Genomic DNA, 20,838 nt, shown 5'->3' with positions numbered 1-20,838 from the left:
TCATGGACATGTATTTAAATTTGCATTCAATTTTTGCTTTACAGTTTTTGTGTTTTGGAGGCAGTATGTTTTTTTTTTTTTTTTTTTTTACTCCAGGGCCCAAACATATGATTGGCCCCTAAACCCAGCCACCTGTGACTAAAGGACCTGCACCAGAGGTGCTCCCTTAGCCCCTGGCTGTGTCCTTTGGCCAAAGATCCCTACTTCTCCCAAGGAGACCTGCTCTGCACAGCGCTCTCTCCGTGAGGCTTCCACTACGTTTCCTGCCCCCTGTTGCCTTGACTCCGGTGGCGCTCTGAGCTTTGGTTCCTCCTCTCTTGAGTTCCCTCCCCCACACTCACCCTTCTGTCCTTAGTCCCTTCACCATCTGTCTGCCGGTAGGACTAACTGTGCAAAGCCAGGCGGGCGACACGGCCCTACGTGTGTGATGTTCTAACTGAATCCGTCTATTTTCACTGTTCCTCAGTCATTTCCTGCTCTTTCCAAATTCCGTGTCTCTGAGACTGCCTCTCCGTTTCTGCAGTTTTTTCCTTTGGGAATTCTGTCTAATTTTTATCTCCATGAAGATTTACTGATGCCTTCGGACTTTCTCGCCTCTCTATCTATAAATGTAATGAAACTGAACTTATTTGGCTGAACTATGAAAGATGTTTGTGTACCTGTCCTATTCCTCTGTAAAATTCTACCTTGCTGACAAGTATCTTTTTTTTTTTTTTTTGTCCCAGACATTGTTTAGCAAAGTAAGTGGTCTATAGAAAGGTTTTAATGTTTATTGCATCGATAAGTAAATATGATCTTGGTTTCTATGTACAAGTCAGGAGAAAGGATTTTAGAAGCTAATTTCCCCCCGACACCACTCTTGGCAAGGGGAAGAGACCCAGAGCCTTTCAGAGTAGGAAAAGCAAACTCTGAGGGCAGAATGACAACAGAATTGGCCTGTTTTCTGGTCTTCAACCTCCAAAATATCGCAGTAATGAGGTGATAATCTCTTGAGATAATGAGAGAAAACTGGACCTGAGAAAAATACCTTGAAATAATGTACTCTAATCACCCACTTTGTAGGGAAATCGAGAGCCAGGGACTTGTTCAAATCACCCCAAATTAGAGATAGAGCCAGATACGTGAGCCACATCTGCACTGTGTTTCTGTCACTTCTCTTCTGTTCATCCTCGAGGGACCCAGGCAGTCTTGTCAGAAGTAGAGAAAGCCCGAGGGACACAGACTTGCAGGATCATGCTTCTGAATAAAATTTACGCAACACACTTGGGTGAAACCTGTGTGTGTGTGTGTGTGTGTGTGTGTGTACGTGTTGTCCTACCTTACCTTCCCATTTAAAGCCTTCATAGCCTCTACTGCATCTTCTCGATTACTGAAGTGCACAAAAGCATAGTCTCGAATCTTCTTTACTCTCTCCACAGCACCTAGAAACAGATAGTAGCCCCATTAGCAAAAGCCAAGAGAGCCCTGAGAATGATTTGATTTTTTTTTTTTCTGGGAGACTCACTACTTAGCTAAGATCTTAGTGAGAATATTCACTAGGTCCAGGTTTACAATTCTACACATCCAATGGAAATTTATTTGTATTTTTTTTAACATGCCCTATATTCTGCCTTATTGTTAGTTATGGATTAGTGTTTCCCACTTCCTAGGTTATAAGATCCTTAAGGATAGAAGCACTATCTTACTTTGTCTGGCATAAAATGTAAAAGATAGTAACTTATACTCAGTGAAATATTCATTGAATTGATTTGAACTTAACTACTGGACATCCTATAAATCTCTACTTAGGCGATTACCTTTTAAAATTTTATGGCTTTTCCCCAGAAAAATGTTTCATCTTCTGATTTATGGAATAAAACTTTAGAATTAGGAAAGACTTTAGTGATGATTCACTTTAAGCTTTTTAAAAAATTTATTTGGCCTTAATGTAAGTATTTTTAACTTAGATTAGGAATCTAGGGTTCTGACAAGGGAAGTGAGATTCATAAGAGTTGACACCGCTAGTAACCCGAACGCAGATCTCTTAACTGCTTATCTGATGTTCTTTTGATAAAAAAAAGTAGTTCTGGACACTGGGGAGGGTATGTGCTATGGTGAGTGCTGTGAATTATGTAAGACTGAAGATTCTCAGCCCTGTACCGTGAAACAAATAATACATTATATGTTTTATAAAAAAGTAGTTTCTGAAAGAATATCAGAAAACCAAGACAGTTCCTTGCGATGCTGTTCGTAATATTTAAATGTTGGAAATAATGTAGATATCCACCAACTCTACCTTGAGAAATGTCTTTTATAGAAACACTCCTGGAGTGCTAGAGAAGCAAAAGGATCATGCATAAAGACATAATATTACCGCTGTTAAAATAGCAAAAATAAAACGACCCAAAGTCCATTCTCATGAGGTTGATTATACCCAATACATTCATATCAAATAATATGAGTATTTAAAGAGAACAAATAGGGGGCGCCTGGGTGGCTCAGTGGGTTAAAGCTTCTGCCTTCGGCTCAGGTCATGATCCCAGGGTCTTGGAATCGAGCCCCGCCTTGGGCTCTCTGCTCAGTGGGGAGCCTGCTTCCTCCTCTCTCTCTGCCTACTTGTGATTTCCGTCTGTCAAATAAATAAACAAAATCTTCAAAAAAAAAAAAAAAGAACAAATAGACCTATGTATACTTACGTGGAAAGATTTAAGACCTATTGTTAAATTTTAAAAGTTTGTAAAATAATAAGTATAATACTCTAACATTTATGTTTTTAAAATCCCAACCCACGTATGTGCACACATAAATAAGGATATACACACATAAAGAGAACTGGAAAGACAGAGACCAAACTTAAAATAGAGATTACTTCAGGGATGGGGAGAAAATTTGGAAAGAATAAAGGGAAATTTCATATTTTAATATATATGCCTTGGTATTTTGCAAACATTTGCAATGCTTACTATTTGTGTAATAAAAAAATAACAAATCAACCTAATCTATTTTTATATAGAGGAACTGCTGCATATGTTGATGGTAACATGTATAAAAAAAGTTTTACCAAAACAGTTGAAACTTACATTTTATTACTAAAATGTTGCTAGAGAATATTGTTGATTACACAGTCTTAAGAGTAAGTTATTCTTCTTGGAGTGAAGGTGAAATGGACACTTGTGTAACTTGTTAGCAGTTAACCGTTTAGCATGCCAATTGTCCTCTTTTAGTGAATCTGACTCTGGGGGTGTCTCGAGAGACTGGGTTCCTTCTCTTACCCTAATCACCACACAGAACCTACAATGGGACCCTTCCCTAGGAAGGACGAGAAAAGCAGATAAGCGTTCTCCTTTGTCCTCTCCTATCAAGGTTCAGTCATCTATCCTCTTAGATTCAAGATCACAAAGGCAATTTGACTTTTTACTCCCCCACAATGGCTGGACGGCTGTAAGTTGTCATCTTTTGGACTGATGGCAGGGCTGTAATGCAGGGATCATTGAAAAACCTGTGGTAATCCTCTCGTCCCTCAGTGTTCAACCCTTGACTTCTTACGGCAGTCATTGTCCAGAGCACAACTGTCTGGCGAGGCTGAGGAAGGACATGAAGGTATTGGAGACCATGAAGCAGGGGACATGGAATTAACCGACCTTCCAGCACGGTCTCTTTAGTCCTTCAGGGTCGGGTAGGGTAACTACCATGACCGAACCCCAGGGCTTGTCCTGGTCATTGAGAAGTGAAAGGGGAGGCCAATGAGGGTCTCTATCTTTCCAGTCTTGGCTCCATTCATTCTTCAGTGCTGTCCTTCATCAAGGCTCCTCTGGACCGTTAGCCCCCCCAAGAACAGGATCTGGTTCAGGGGCGTCCTGATATTATCATCACCACGTCCTACCTAGTACCATGTGCGCAGAGGCTGCTCTACAAATAATACATGGGAAGAGCAAATCTTACCAGTCAATTCACGCTCCAGCTTCCAGCACTCACATTCGCTAGGTGGCATTTCGGATGGTTACGGATCTAAATGTCCCCCAGCTCTGCTCGCAGGTAACGAACCTGGCTTGGATTTTTAAGCTAGGCTGTTCAGCTGCACCTGACTTTGGAAATCTTAATGAATGAAGATCTAGCCTCATGAAACAAGTTAGCAAGTGAGCGTGGTTTTCCCTACAATAGTGTTCACCATGTGGCTTATGATGGTATGGCCTTTCTTCAGTCTGCAGGAGTTTGTTTACTAATGGACCATCACTTGGCAGAGGGCAGAAGCCATAAAATACCAGTGGTCATCATCAGCAACGATGTAAAAAGACTCCGAAGTCATAATGTAGGGAACTGGAAAAAATATTACTCGATTCATGATCCACTTGTCAGCAATGCATCAATTACCCGATGAGAAACACGCCGCTATCCAAAGGCCCCGGTTCTCAGGGCAGCAGCCTCAGCTTCCCCGCTGGAACTCAGGAGAGATGCCAATGCCCGGCCTCCCCGAGCCCCACCCTGGACCCACTGATTCAGAAACGCCGGGGGGAAGAGCCCGCAATCTATTTTATGCCCTCTTGGTGATTCGGATGTGAAACTGCTTTAGGGAGATCAGATTTTGTAGAATGACTATAATTGGAATTTCAGCAGATAGCCTTAGGCTACACAGGGAAAAAACTGAGGTTTTCAGCCCCTGTTTCTGTTCTGATCATCAGTTATTTCTCTGAATGTCAGTAGAGTATTTTTAGGTTAATCAGGGTTAAAATAAGAGGGTCAAATATTTGCCAGGAATATTTGGGCTCCTTTGAGGGATCCAAGCGTTCAATATGGTCTTTAAGGGGTTATTTTCCTATTCTCTCTGGAAAATTTTCCTAGGTAAGTATAAACACACCCTTTCCACTGGAAAATAAACTAGTCAGCTCTGACTTTTTCTTCCTAATACAGCAGGTGTCTGCTAGTCCTCTACCCTCTATAGTTTATATTCTTTTGTGGAGTGCCAAGAAGCAGCCACACATCACTATAGAGCCCTGAGTTGTGCCACCAGAGGGAGAGAGGAGGAGAGAGGGAGACAGAGCCTGCATTTATTATTTTCACTATAACTAGGACGACATGAGCTCATGTCTCCCTTTAATGGGATAAGCTGATGACCAGGGGACTAGGACAGGAAGCAGTCTTTGAGTCATTTCTCATTCCAGCCTTTTCCAAAAAGCAAAAACAGAACAAAGCAAAAATGGTAATGTTTTAATTAGATAAAAGGAAGATACGTATTTTGCAACTGTCATCACCATGCGTTTCGAGAACCTCTTCGTGAACCCAAACTGAAACCCTGGATCTATTAAATAATCATTTCTGAGTCCTTTCTCCCCTGTCCCTGGGCAGCTACTGTGATTATCTGTTCTTCAGGACCCAGGGTGTCGTTTCCCCCAGTGACAGCATTATTTTGTATTTCTGTGTACAGGGCAGGTGGTTCTCTCTGCTCCAACTTCTCCCAGCATCTGTGTCATCATCTTTGAGGATCGCTCCTACTACTGCGATTGTTATTTTGGTCAGTGGGCAATGTTTTGGCATTGCATTTCCCAGGTGAATAGCGAGTGACGTTGAACATCTTTTAATGTGAGTGTTGACCTTGTGTCTACAGCAATCGCACAACATTGTTCATTGGACAAATATACATTGGAATTTTTATTTAATTTTTGGTAGACGTATTGTTTGCAGATGTTTTCTCCCATTCTGCGGGTTGCTTTGTCAGTGTTGAGAGTGTCCTCTGGTGCAGTTTTTAATTTGGATGTAGTTCAATTAATCTATTTTTTCTTTGTTGCCTGGACTTTTAATACGGTCAGAGAATTTGTTGCCAAATCCAATGTCATGAAGCTTTACCCTGTATATTCCTCTAATGTTTTTTTAGCTCACAAGTCATTTCTCTTAAACATGAATCTTATACGTGCCCCAAGGGTAGGCTTTCATGGCTGTTATTCTTCTGTAGTATCATTTGGCCGGGTGGGGTGGGGAGAAGGTGAAAGAGAATCTCAAACGGGATCCCTGTTGAGCACGGAGCCTGATGCGTGGCTCTATCTCACAACCCTGAGATCATGACTTGAGCCAAATTCAAAAGTTGGACACTTAACTGGCTAAGTCACCGGTGGGAGAGGGTGTCCACTCTTCTGGAACATCTTAAACTCCTTCCACACATACATTACACCTGTTCACTCCTCCCACAGTGCCTGGCACATAGGAGCTACTAAAGTAATGATAGTTGAATGAACGAGTGAGTGAGCGGAATGAGGATGGGGCATGGAGACCTCCGAATGGCTAAGAACGTGGTCTTACCCAGACCTGGATTCAAATCTGGGATTTGCCACTTAATAGTTGTATGACCCTGAGCAAGCAATGTAACTGCTCTGTGTTCTGGTTTTCCCACCTTTACAGTAATGGAATTGCCACAGTAACCTACATCCTAGGGTGATTTGTGCCATGAAAGTGGAAAAACTTTATCATAGTGATAAACTTAGGCCAGAGTGTGTTCCCAAACATGTTAATTCCACAAGATGGTTGGCCAAAAAGAGACCCATGGTCCAAAAATTTGGGAAAGGAGCCATCCTACATTTCCCTTTGGAGACTTTCAAAGCACATTGAAGGTTAAGGACTCTGATAAGTTCTGCAATGAAAAAAGAATCTGTTTAATTGTCCTGAATCTTGTGTTTATGGATTTATTTGACCATGGACCCCTTTTATCAGTAGCATCTACTAAGTGTCCACAGAATTAATGTTCTGCAGAACTGGCTTTGGAAAATGTTCATCTGGACATTGTTTCCTGAAATGCTTGACCTGTCTCAATATCGTAGTTCCTACAGGAGAAAAAGCGACAAGGTCTGAATCTCATGGTATAAAACTGATACTGCAAAGTACTGACAAGATGAGCAGCAATAATTATCCCCCTCCATCTCCCTCTGCTCCTTTCCCTTCCTCCTCACCCAAATGAGTTTCCTGGAATTAATTCTCATCTCCCTATTTATGTAGCTGAAGTAACAATCATATTCCATTCAACCAGTGGTTCTCAAATGGGGGCAAATTTGCCCTCCAGAGTAAATGTCTGGAGACATTTTTGGCTATTACATCTTGGGGGTTGTTACTGGCATCTAAAGGGTAGAGGTATGGGATAGAGTTAAAATTCCTGTAATGCCCAGAACAGAACCCCCACGACCAAGGATTATCTGGCCTAAAATGTTAAGAGCACTGAGGCTGAGAAACCCCGACTTCAATATAGTTCTGGCTATACATTCCTCAACACAGTAAATATTTATTGAGCATCTACTATGACCCAGGCCCAGAGACTGGGGCTGAGGAGATGACAGAAGCCAAAGAACCCTCATAGGATTTACAGTTTAGTGAAGGAAGTTGTGTGTTAATTAAGTAATCACACAGATAACTGTAGAGTTATTATGTCAATGAATGTTTTAGGACCATGTGTCCCTTTTTCTCTAATCCTAGGGCTGGCATATGGTTTTTGTAGTCTACATGCAATTAGAAGTATGCTAAAGGAAAGCTATTCTGTTTAAAGTCACGGGAAGTCATCTGTAGCCCAAGTGTTTTTAAAGTACATCTCAAAATGTGGTCTATTCTGGAGAATGTTCCATGTGCACTAGAGAAGAATGTATATTCTGTTGCTTTGGGATGGAATGTTCTGAATATATCTGTGATGTCCATCTGGTCCAGTGTGTCATTTAAGGCCTTTATTTCCTTGTTGATCTTTTGCTTAGATGATCTGTCCATTTCAGTGAGGGGAGTGTTAAAGTCCCCTGCTATTATTGTATTACTGTTGATGTATTTCTTTGATTTTGTTATTAATTGGTTTATATAGTTGGCTGCTCCCATGTTAGGGGCATAGATATTTAAGATTGTTAGATCTTCTTGTTGGACAGACCCTTTGAGTATGATATAGTGTCCTTCCTTATCTCTTATTATAGTCTTTGGCTTAAAATCTAATTGATCTGATATAAGGATTGCCACCCCAGCTTTCTTCTGATGTCCATTAGCATGGTACATTGTTTTCCACCCCCTCACTTTAAATCTGGAGGTGTCTTCGGGTCTAAAATGAGTTTCTTGTAGGCAGCATATGGATGGGTTTTGTTTTTTTATCCATTCTGATACCCTGTGTCTTTTGATTGGGGCATTGAGCCCATTAACATTCAGGGTAACTATTGAGAGATATGAATTTAGTGCCATTGTATTGCCTGTAAGATGATTGTTACTGTATATTGTTTCTGTTTCTTTCTGATCTACTACTTTTAGGGTCTCTCTTTGCTTAGAGGGATTGGAAGAACAAATATTGTGAAAATGTCTATTTTACCTAAAGCAATCTACACATTTAATGCAATCCCTATCAAAATCCCATCCATTTTTTTTAAAGAAATAGAACAAATAATCCTAAAATTTATATGGAACCAGAAAAGACCTCGAATAGCCAAAAGAATATTGAAAAAGAAAGCCAAAGTCGGTGGTATCACAATTCCAGACTTCAAGCTCTATTACAAAGCTGTCATCATCAAGACAGTATGGTACTGGCACAAAAACAGACATATAGACCAATGGAACAGAATAGAGAGCCCAGAAATAGACCCTCAACTCTATGGTCAACTAATCTTCGACAAAGCAGGAAAGAATATCCAATGGAAAAAAGACAGCCTCTTCAACAAATGGTGCTGGGAAAATTGGACAGCCACATGCAGAAAAATGAAATTGGACTATTTCCTTACACCACACACGAAAATAGACTCAAAGTGGATGAAGGACCTCAATGTGCGAAAGGAATCTATCAAAATCCTTGAGGAGAATGCAGGCAGCAACCTCTTTGACCTCCACCGCAGCAACTTCTTCCTAGGAACATCGCCAAAGGCAACAGAAGCAAGGGCAAAAATGAACTATTGGGATTTCATCAAGATCAAAAGCTTTTGCACAGCAAAGGAAACAGTTAACAAAACCAAAAGACAACTGACAGAATGGGAGAAGATATTTGCAAACGACATATCAGATAAAGGGCTCGTATCCAAAATCTATAAAGAGCTTATCAAACTCAATACCCAAAGAACAAATAATCCAGTCAAGAAATGGGCAGAGGACATGAACAGACATTTCTGCAAGGAAGACATCCAGATGGCCAACAGACACATGAAAAAGTGCTCCACATCACTCGGCATCAGGGAAATACAAATCAAAACCACAATGAGATACCACCTCACACCAGTCAGAATGGCTAAAATTAACAAGTCAAGAAATGACAGATGCTGGCGAGGATGCGGAGAGAGGGGAACCCTCCTACACTGTTGGTGGGAATGCAAGCTGGTGCAACCACTCTGGAAAACAGTGTGGAGGTTCCTCAAAAAACTGAAAATAGAGCTACCCTACGACCCAGCAATTGCACTCCTGGGTATATATCCTAAAGATACAAACGTGGTGCTCCGAAGGGGCACGTGCACCCGAATGTTTATAGCAGCAATGTCCACAATAGCCAAACTGTGGAAAGCGCCTAGATGTCCATCAACAGATGAATGGATAAAGAAGATGTGGTATATATACACAATGGAATACTATGCAGCCATCAAAAGACATGAAATCTTGCCATTTGCGACGACGTGGATGGAACTAGAGGGTATCATGCTTAGCGAAATAAGTCAATCGGAGAAATATAACTATCATATGATCTCTTTGATATGAGGAAGTGGAGATCCAAGGTGGGGGGGTTTGGGGGGAGGTAGGAAAAGAAAAAATGAAAAGATGGGATTGGGAGGGAGACAAACCATAAAAGACTCAATCTCAAGAAACAGACTGAGGGTTGCGGGGGGGAAGGGGGATGGGAGAGGGTGGTGGGGAAATGGACATTGGGGAGGGTATGTGCTATGATGAGTGCTGTGAAATGTGTAAACCAGACGATTCACAGACCTGTACCCCTGGGGATAAAAATACATTATATGTTTATTAAAATAAAAAAATTAAAAAAAAAAAAAGTACATCTCAAAAACTTCATCTTCTCTGGTATGTCCTACCTGGCTTAATATTGTTGAATTCTTTCTCAATCATCTCTTCCGAGGTAGACAGCATCAGGTTTCTCACGTACAGGATTTTCACGGAAGACATCGTGTCCTCGTCCACCTCCACTTCGGGCTCCGCCCAGTCTACTGCGATAGGATGTCCCCATAACTGAATCCTTCCTGTTCAAAAGGATCACAAGTATGATTAGTTATGCAGAAATCAGGACAACATCATCTCCATTCGCTGAGATGGCCTTTTAAATGCAACCGATGTTTTGAGGTCTTAGTGGAGTACGAAGACTGATATTCAAGAGCTGATGATTGATTTTAGGAAAACTTCCAAACAGAGGGAGGAGGTGGCTAGAAGGGATTCTCTGTGGCAGACGGCTTATCATAATGATGGAGCATAAAGGGAACTAGGATGTGGTTTGAAGTGCAACAGAAATGAGGCAGCAATGGGCAGGTTTGGGTCTTTGACCAGCTCTCACAGGGGGAGGAAAAAAGTCGTTGAAAGGGAGGTGGCAGGAGGGGAGAAAGGGCAAAATGGATTTAGGGCTCTGACATAGAGTCTGACTTCACGAAGCATTAAAAAGGTCAGTAGGAAGTATGTCTGCCGCTGTTGGGATCTGCATGACCAGTGGCCACCACCAACCTTCAAACTGGTGTATGGGCAAGAGTGAGTGGGGACACAGGGTCCCCTAGTATGTTCTCTGTCCCTTACACTTCGTCAGGGCTCTCATCAGCTCTGCCCCCTCCTCTTTCCCTGACCGCACATGGACAACTTGGGAATCTGCAGAAAAACATTTTACTGTGTTCGAGAAGACAGAGCAATGGGAGGGTCTGTGACGAGAAAATGAACTCTTTACGATGACTACGTCTACTCTTGGATTCCTGAAGTTGCAATTTATTGTGCAGCTTGCCCTATAGAATGTGTTTTCCATTTGCTACCTCGGTTCCCGCTCACAGTCACTCCATGGGGAGGGGCATCAACTTAATTTCTAAATTTGGAAATTATGTGTGTTTTTGTGAGTAGTTTTGGAAGAGCTTTAAGAAATACCCAACCTGAGTCCCACTCATAGGTGTGCTGGACCCGGTCCCCTTCCGCTTGCTCTGCTGGACTGCTGCATTTTCAGAGAACACTGTTATAGCCCATTGGCCTTTGCCATCCTGGTCTGGGACTGCAGGAGGCCGTCTGCCAGCCAGAAGGTCTGCAGAAGGCTGCGGTGGACGGAATTGGAGGAGGTAGGGTAAGCAGTGATCTCCTTCAACATCCCCGTGGAAGTCGGGGCTGCCAAAGGATTTGGGAACATAGGCTTTGAAGTTCAAGTTCAAAGGTCAGATCACAATCCTGACTAGGAATTTGTCTTTCTAAACACCGATCTCCTCATCTACAAAATGGGGATAATGGAAGTACTACCTAGTGTCATGGAAATAAAAGATGGTGCACATAAGGGACCTAATCACTTTCCAGGGATGCGCTCTCCCTTGACTGTTTTGGGGTTCTTGGTCTCTCCTTTATGCATAGTTTCTTCAGAGTTACTCTTTGGGTGAAATAGATAGGTTTTTTTTTTGGTTTTTGTTTTTTGTCTTTTAAGCATTTCCTTTGGAAGGGAGCAATGCCCATTGTCCCTGCTTAGTAAATGTTTCCATTTACTCCCCCAGGCGTATCCTTTGGAAGGGAGCAATGCCCATTGTAGTAAAGGCTCCCATTTACTCCCCCAAGTGTTCTTACCAACCTCCCCTCGGGTAATGGCCAGTATCTTGAGTGATGGAGTTAGCAGTGCATGACAACACGGGCCACCCAACAAAATCACCTAGAAAACTTAAAACACCAGGGCCCCAGGAAGCCAGTTCAACTGATCAGAGGTTGATCTGGTTTCTGGTATTGTTTCAAAACCTCCTCCTATCATTCGCATCTGCAGCCCACAGCGGACGGCTGCTGACTTAGATCTCGCGTTCTCAAACTTGGGTCTCCGCAGCATGGCATCCTGGGAGCTTGTTACGAATGCAAATGAGCGGGGGCCCCTCCAGACCCACTGAGCCGGGAACTGCGGGGCGGGTCCCCGCTGGCTGCGCTCTCACGAGCCCTGCAGGTGACCCCCGCGCAGGCTGATGGTGGAGCCACGGCGAGAACTTGCCTCGCAGCGCCCTTACCACGCTCTGCTTGCCTGGGAGGCGGATGCCCGGAACCGGGGCTGTGGGACACACACCCCTCTGGAAGGACGCAGGGCCGGGAGGCAGTGGCCACTGTTGGCGGGGAGGTAAGTGGCTGGCCCCCCCCATGCCACATTCGTTAGACAGCAGTCGTCTCTGTCTCCAAGTCTGGGTGGGTTAAGAAGGAAAAGCTGCTTGCGGCTCTTATCATGGTTGCTAAAGATCCCTGCTTTCCAACCAGGCTCCCCAGAGGACTGCCAGTGACCCAAATCCTTTGCTGTTGTTGAATCTACAGTGAGGGAACAGGCTGTCCCAGTGGGTCATCGGTCTTGCTCGCGGGGTGCAGCAGGAACGAGCAGTCGGCTCTGGCTGGCGGATCCGCGGCCAGTCCGCCCAGGACGCCCGGAGACTCCTGCACAGCCCAAGAAACAGCTCAGCCAAGAGCCCCTCCAGGGGAGGCGATGGGGGGGCCACCTTGGTCCTCACGAAGGGGTGCAGTGGCCGGGGAGACCGAGGGGGCCTGTAGGCCGCTGGTATCCGCAGGCACGTTCTTAAGGAAAAGTCAGGGCCTCGGGGGCAAGCATAACCAAGTTCCAGAGAATTCCTGAGGGCTGGCTGCCCCGTCCTGGTGGGACTAGTCAGCTCGGTTCAGGTGGGGAGAAACTCTTTGGTGGGTCAGTAGGTTTTCGTGGAAGAGCGGAAGCTGAGCGAAAGTTCTGGTTCTCTAGGGATGCTGATTAGCCCCTGAAAACTATCTTTCTCCCATATTGTACCCTCTCTCACCGCTAGCCTCCCTGACCCCCCAAAAGATGGCACGTATCTGGTTTCACCGGTCATGGGGAGAAGCGGTTAGTGGGAGCTGGGGAGCGGCAGCTGGTTTCTCCGCCCCGGGGCAGCTCAGCTGGGGCTTTGAATGCCGTGGGGCCGAGGAGGAGGGGAGGCTGCTGGCCATTCTCGGGGTGGGGGGTACAGTTTTCAGAATAAAGGAGACACCAATCAGCATGGCGCTGTCTAGAACATAGGGGAGTTGGTCCTGCTGGAAAGAAGGCTTTTGTGGGGAAATGGAAGGTAGCCAGTATGTGTGGAAAGGACTGGAGCCTTGAGTAACAGGCTCGGTTTTTCCCTCTGTCTCTGCTGCCCCAAGCCAGCAGGTGATCACTGTTGAACCGATGAGTGAGCAGGACCATTCAGCTCCCCTTCCAATAGGATCCAATAGGATCCAAGTCCTGCTATTGGCCAGAATTGTCGAAAGGATGACCTGGTACTTCAGGAACACTGATCTGTTTGGCGAGGAGGAGGCAGAGAGTGGGGTAATCCAAAAGAGAACAGAGCTGGGAGAATAATCTGGAGTTTTTGAAAACAGTCTCGGTTTGGGAATAGATGTTTTTCGACTCCAGTGATGGTCTGAGATCAGGATGGACACAAGGGACTTTTTCATGGCAGAACCGTTGAAGAGAGACGAGTCATCGAGGATACCAAAGATTAAGTTCGGGTCAACGAGGGGCTAAGGACACCTCAGGAGGATCGTTGGGGGTTTTCTGTGCCTGTGTGACACAGGGTCTGACCATCGTGTGGTAGCATAGTAGGGAAAGGAAGCGTCGACCTGAAAAATCCCCATCTCATTAATGGATTTGGCAACTTCGGGGTCCATCTCTTATCTTTTCACTCGAGCTGCCTTCATGAAAATAATAAAAAAAATCTTCCCCGAGGCACCTGGGTGGCTCAGGTGGTTGAGCTTCCGACTGACTCTTGATTTCGGCTCAGGTCACGACCTCAGGGTCCTGAGATCAAGCTCCACGTTGGGCTCCGTGCTCAGCGGGGAGTCTGGTTGGGATTCTCTCCCTCCCCCTCTGCCCCTCCCCCCCAAATAAATAAGTCTTAAAAAATAAATCTTTCCGCAGATCAGAAGCCATCTTCCAATTCTGAAAACTTCTAGAGGGCTCACCCTCTCAGTGGGTTAAATTTTCTTTTATGTTGAAGTACAGCTCATACACCTGTTACACTAGACTCAGGGGCACGACCTAGCGATTGGCCCACAGGGCATTACGCTGTGCTCTCGAGTGTCGTTCCCGTCTGCCACCATACGATGCTATTACAATATCATTAACGATCTCCCCACACTGTACCTTTCATCCCTGTGACTTCCTCGTTCATGGTTTGCTTGTGAGCTTATGTACAGAGACGATATAAATCTAGGTGCTGTTGGTTTTGTCTTTCATTCTGGTGGCTCTCCCATGGGGTTCAAGAGAAGAATGGATGTCAATGTCACCACTCTGTCATTCTTGAAATCCTCTTATGTTAATATTGATTCATCTTAATACCTTTGTCTAAGTTTTAGTGAATATTTAAGAATGAGCAGAGGATTTTCAAAAATTTCCCTAAAGTTGACCAGGGCTTTGGTGTGGAGTCCTTAAAACTCAGGGATTGAAGGGCATTGCCCAAATGGGACCCACGTTGTGGTTGTAGTTGGAGGCTATTCTATTCCCCCCAAATTAGAGAAGATTAGACACTAGGCAGTCCTAATAGGAGTTCATGTCCCTTAGCTGTCGTTGGGATCATGGGTCATTCTACATCATAATGGACAATCTACTGTGTTCCTAGAAGCCTCATAACAACGTCTGTGCAGAAAAACAGCAGATATATTCACTTTTGAGAAGATTCTTCAACCTTTCATCACAGGGTTAGTGCATGAATGTTAGCCTCCGTGCCCGTGTTCCAGAACCCAGTCTGCAGAACCTGCCAGGAGCTGCAGCTACCGTGACCTAGATGAGAAGGCGAAGGGGTTTAAAGTGGCCCGGAAGCAAAGTCCGAGAGCACACACACAACACCCAGCCTCTGTCTCCTTTTCTCGGGCACACAGTGGCCTGCGGCAGGCAGGTAGCACAGTGGGGGGGGGTCTCCTCTTTGAGGATGGGGTGCTTACCTGGCAGCAACTTCCTTCGGGCCATGGCAGCTGTCCGATGACTCTCGTACTCGACAAAGGCAAAGCCCCGGTTTCTGGTTTTATCAGCTGCGCTCGGGTACACGATCACGTCGACAACTCCTTCGGTGACCTTTTTCATCTCTGCTAGGATTTCTTCTCTCTTCTTGGTCTTCGGGATTCCCCCCACAAACAATCGGCAGTTGTCCACACTGGCGCACACCCCTAAGAGACGCCCGTTTCTGCAAACAAACAAAGGTGGGGGGGGGTGGTAAGACATTCTTTCTGCTTGGCAAGAAATCCTTGTGTGATTGAGGCTTAAGAGGGAGGTTGTAAAACTTTTGACTCTGGACCCGATCTGGCCCGTGGATGTGGGATGTTTGGTCTTCCCGGTGTTTCCTCACCACCAGGAACAATCCCCCGTCCCAAGGCCCATGCACCTTGCCCCCGTCCCTCACGTAGTCCCCCCTAACCCCTGGCCACACATGGCTGTGAGGTCATGAGCCCACTGCTCCCTTTTCTTCCCAGCCCAGTAGGGAAGCGATTCCAACATGACCGCTTTTAGAAATTGTCCCTTATGCTGAACACGCTTTCACATATTCCCTTACTTGACCTGCCCAGGGAAGATGGGCAGAGCAGGTGCTGTTTCCATTTTATAGATGAAGAACTTGAGATCCCGAGAAACTGAATGACTTGCTTAAGGTTTTGTGGATTTTAAGGGATGAAATTGGCCTCCAGACTCTCAGTTCATTCCTGGTTCTGCTGCCTGGGGCTGCTAGTGAGCAGGTTCATGTCTGCCTTCCCTGGGAGAGGGCTGATCAGGCTTTTCTGGGGGACATTTGGGAAAATGTATCAAAAATCTTTTGTACATAATTTTGGGGCAAATAGTGCCTCTTCTGGGAGGGTGTCTTTAGGAAAGGAATGAACCAACATTTTTGTATCAGGATATTCACTGCTATTATTTAAAATAGTCCCCAGATTGGAAATAACCAAAATATCCCACCATCCAGGACCAGTTTAATGCATCTTGGCTGAGATAATACTGACCCTGGGGCTGGGTCTTTCTGCCTTGTGCACTGTAGTATCTCTGTCACCCCTGGGTTCTTGTGCTCTCAATCCAACAGCTACCCGTTAGGTCAGCTAAAAATGTCTCTTCATCTTTCTAAATATTCCCTGGGGTGGATGCTACTGTTCCTGGCTGAGAGTCACTGATACTAAAAACCTGGGAATTTATACCATAGAATTCTCGATAGTCATTTCAACATGGTAATGCAGAAGAATATTCATTGGTTAAAAAACCAGTTCATCCTAGGCTACTGGCTTAAAAAACAAAGACTTCAGGATAAGTGTAAGAGGAGACCATTTTGATGACCACTGTACTGAAAATCTAGAAAGATACTAAGAAGCAAAACACCAGCACAGTGATTATCTTGGGGCCATGGGAATGTGGTGGAATGGTTTGAATTTTTATCGCCTTTTTTTTTTTTTTTGCTGTTTGTTGTGTGACTTTCGTAATAGCACAAAGTTATTAAAGTGGTTAAAATGGGTAAAGTTCCTTTCACAGAAACTACTCACATGTCATGGAGAGAAGTACTCAGCCGGGCGAGTGGGAGGCTGTTTGATTTCTTGGAACTAGTGGCGTTCAGTGGGGTGGCGGGCACGCTCACCAGGACTGGCCCCTGTCCTGCTTGTCCTCCATGCTTTTCTGGAGAACTGAGGACCACCTAGCAGACCTGTGACAGGTCCCTTATAGTCTGGTGACCATCGCCCGAGGAATGTGCTTTTCCTTGTGGGTAGGGAAGGGTAGATAAAATCCTCTTTTAGGGATTTTGTCTTTTTTTTTTTTTTTTTAAAGAAACCCCTCTATTCCAAAACATTATTTCTTTAGAAATTCTATTATTTTTGATGAAGGGCCAGTGGGGTATCCTTAACCAGCAGGTGGAGCCTGGTGTCTCGTGTCCTATTTTTAAATCTGTGTGGTTTGTCAGGCGCTTTCCCAGAACTGCTTGGAGACGAAAAGCCATCCCTTACACGCTGAGGGCCCAGCTCCAGTGTCTCCAGAAGCCAGGCGTTTAGACAAATCTCAGTGAATATTTGATGATGAGGAGGATGAGAGGACAATTATGGGTCTTTTCCGGATAAGAACATTATTTATCCCCTGAGAAATAGTGGTTAAAGCCAATCGAAGATTATCGTCTTCTCTGCAGGCCAGGTTCTTTCTAGCAGGACTGATCTAGGACGGAGTGGAAGTAGGAGAGCTTGGCTCTGGGTTATCTATTCTGCTATTATTTCATATCCTATTTATACTACACCTTGATTTTTAAAGTACTGCTCTGCCTCCCCGCCGCCCCCTTGTTTCTGGCTTCCAGCCTGGTCTTTGACTGGAATGTGGCCACCAGCCTACCCTTTCCAAATGCTTTGTGACATTTCCCCTCCCCCTCTTCCTGCTCCTCCCCACCCCGCCCTCCTCTCCCTCCTCCCCCATAATCATCAGCAAACACTCCTAGACCACGTGAGCTTTGCCTGCATTATCTGTTTATTTTTCATACTACCCCCATGAGATAAGTATATCTTTCTCTCCTTTATAGATGAAGACACTGACATTCGCAGAGCACACTCTTACCTATCAAAGACTGGCATGGATTGATTGTGCTCCTTTTCCACACCCTATCTGTTCTCAGAAAGCGTTGACAGGCCCCAGTGTGTAACAAAGTGTCGAGTACATACAGCAAACTGGGCTGATTCCCTGCGTGGCCAAGTCTCCATCCATCTTAACCTAAAAGCCATTTTGAGAGTAATCCTCTCTCCAGATATCTAGGCTCCACGAGGGACCAAGGAATGGGGACACTGCTGATCCCTGAAACCTTGTACGTGTCCTATGAAAAAGCTATATTAAAATAGAGCTTTCTGGAGCCCTTTCCAAAAACAGTTTAGTGTCTGTCATCTCCTATGACAGATGCTGAGAAGGTGTGATTTAGTAGGTGCTGACGGTCCCAGGATTTGTCCGAAGAAGCCCATGGCTCTGATCCCCCGGTTCCCGTGCCAGACAACCCTCCACATACCAGACAGAGTTCTTTTGGATTCGTGGAGGCATGCGTGGGAGAGGAACTTCCTTTATACTCTCCTCCAAAACTCCGTTCCAGGATCCGACCTTGGGACTGAGTGGGTAAGCTACTATGGTTACCAACTGTGTGCATCTTTCTGTAGCTCAGGGGTTTAAGGAAAATGACCCAGTTAACTGTTGGACTGACAGAATTCTCCGCATAATGCAGGACTTATCTGGGGCCTGTAGGAAGGTGAGAGCCAGTAAACGGTAGGGAGTCCCTCTGTACTCACATGGGGATGACATGAATTTTAAGATGCAGAAAGGACGTATATGGCAATTACATCTTAGAATTGCCGAATGTGCTAAGATGTATGAGTTCTATCATTTGTTGACCTATTACCATGTTCCAAACACCAGGACGCCTCTGACGGGAGTGTGAGGAGCTCCACTTGGGGATGAGCACACTGAGGCTCGGAGAGGCCGGCACTCAGGTGAAACCTGTCTGACCCCAAGGCTGTTGCTTTCCAACTGCTTCACTGACCTTTCCTCCAGGGGGCCCCACGGCTTCCTTTAAGAAAGGACCGAGGACTGTTCCCTCTCTAGCTGGAGGTTTCAGAACTCAGACAATTTCATGACGTTAGCCCTGTTTCTAGTGGATTAAAACCAGCTATTGATAGCACAGGGTCAGTTGCGCCCCAGAATCCACCACCAGTCCCATGATTTGCAATATTACCTGGGTTTGGCAGGCCCTGTGACCTCTCTCCCGGCTCCAGTATCGTACGGACACCTCTCCAACAGCTCCCGTGGGGATGTCTAATGTGAATCTCGAATGTAAATTCCCCCAAACTAAGCTCTTCACATTTCCGGTGTTTCTCCCCGTGTTCCCATCTCAAGGACACTATCTCTTCTACAGACATGGGGACCAACATCCTTGCCTTCCGCCCTGAATTTTAACCTCGGTCTCACTCGAAATCCAGTATTTAGCCAGTCTTGCCTGTTCAACCCGCAGAACGTATCCCAGGTCTGACCCCTCCGGCCACCTGCACCACCAGCCGCCGTGCCCCTGCCGTCAGCCCTTGTCTGCTAGACTACTCTCCGCTGTGTCTTTCCCTCTGGCTTCCCTCTTTCCCTGCTACAGTCCATTCTTCACCCAACAGCCAGAGTTATGTTTCTAAAAGCATGAATCTAATGAAACATTTTCTCTTCCTTATTAAAAGAAGAGGCAATTTTTGAATCATGGGTTATGAGGCTCTCAGAGGGCACTGCTGTCAGCTCTCCTCTCTGTTTCTACCTCGTTGGCTTTGTCCTCTAACACCTCGAGCTTGTTCTCACTTGGGCAACTTTGCACATGCTGCTCTTATTCTCTAGAATAATCTTCCTCCAGATCAGGCTGTCACGGCCGACTCTTCTTTCAAGTCTTTTCAAGTCTCAGGTAAAATTGTACTTTCCTGGAGAGTATCTTAAATACGCCAAGTTAGGGTAGCTACCTCCTCAGAGGTGGTTTTATTTTTTCATACCTAATTTTTTTTTTTTTGAGTGTAGCTAATACACAATGTGTCCTTAGTTTCACAGTGATTTGACTTCTCTGTATGTCATGCTCTGCTCACCACCGTATGACACTATTACAATACCACTGACTACCTTCCAAAGGCTGTGCCTTGCATCCCTGTGACCGAGTCATTGCAGAACCAGAAGGTTGGACCTCCCACTCCCCTTCACCCATGTTGCTTACCCTTGCCACTACCCCTCTGGCAACCATCAGGTTGTTCCCTATATTTATCGGTCTGGTTCTGCTTTTTGTTTATTTGCTTTTTTAGAGTCCTCGTATGATTTTCATACTCGTAAAAATATATCCATCTGCTTACTCTGAGGTTAGGAAAAGGCATCTCGGTATTCCCAATATTTTGAACAGTGTCCATCAACATATTCATGACAGATGAATGAATGATGTTTGTTTCTTGGAGCGTTTCATAAACCTTAGTTTGACACCTTAAATAATGTTGACATTAAATACATATTGTATCAAATTGGTTTTCACCAAGGAAAAGAAACCTTTTTTATTTCTGATCTGCCTGTGTATTTCCTATACTATATTAGATAAGTTTGGTGGGAGAAAAATACAGGTGCATTGTCTCTTCACTTTTAATCAGAAGAAGTGTCTCTTACCTAATTTCATAGTTGTTAAGTTGCTTGATTGCATCCTTGGCTTCCTGTCTATTGGAGAAAGTTACAAAGGCATACCCTCTATTGTTGCCGTTAAAATCCATCATCATCCTCATTTCATAAATTTTACCAATCTACAAGTAAAAGAGAGAGAACCCACGTTTGTCCATTTGTACTTCCAAATGGGAACACAGACACACACACTATTTTCCGAAGCCTCATCTCTGCCATATTTGGCATTTGCATCCTGTGTGGAATGGTTTGAATATTTTCATGCTGGGTTCAGATCTGTTACCTGACTCATGGGCAAAGTCAAGTTAAATAAAACATGTACAAGTGCATTTCAGCTTGACTTAACAGAGTAGGTTTTCGACAGAGCAAATGGCCTTCCATCACACAATTATCTGCGGATTTATCCACCATCCTTGGAACCGGAGAACGCATCTGTCATCAGAAGCACGATTTCACGATAGATCTGTCCTTGCCCTCTACCTTGGCCTCTCGAATTTCCATAGTTTTATCTTTACTTGGTCGTACTCTACCAGTGACCTGGGACGTTCACTTGGAACCTTGCTAACCAATTTCTT

At 44.8% G+C, this 20,838-nt stretch overlaps 1 protein-coding gene across 5 annotated transcripts in view; it reads right to left on the bottom strand.

The window, feature by feature from the left end:
• A1CF (APOBEC1 complementation factor) overlaps positions 1-20,838 on the bottom strand; it is a 79,344-nt gene that overhangs the window by 15,082 nt on the left and 43,424 nt on the right. For all 5 annotated transcript variants that reach the window (XM_080823026.1, XM_080823028.1, XM_080823029.1 and 2 more), the window contains 4 exons: positions 20,255-20,385; positions 15,046-15,284; positions 9,984-10,148; positions 1,324-1,421 (listed from right to left, as the gene is read on the bottom strand). In XM_080823026.1, the coding sequence (XP_080679152.1) occupies positions 1,324-1,421; positions 9,984-10,148; positions 15,046-15,284; positions 20,255-20,385 (633 nt within the window). The remainder of the gene's footprint in view (positions 1-1,323; positions 1,422-9,983; positions 10,149-15,045; positions 15,285-20,254; positions 20,386-20,838) is intronic.

The sequence above is a fragment of the Martes martes genome (genome assembly GCF_963455335.1).
Source record: "Martes martes genome assembly, chromosome: 14".
NCBI classification, from domain to species: Eukaryota; Metazoa; Chordata; class Mammalia; order Carnivora; family Mustelidae; genus Martes; species Martes martes.
The sequence above is the reverse complement of the archived record's forward strand: the minus strand, read 5'-3'. Positions and strand labels throughout refer to the sequence as shown.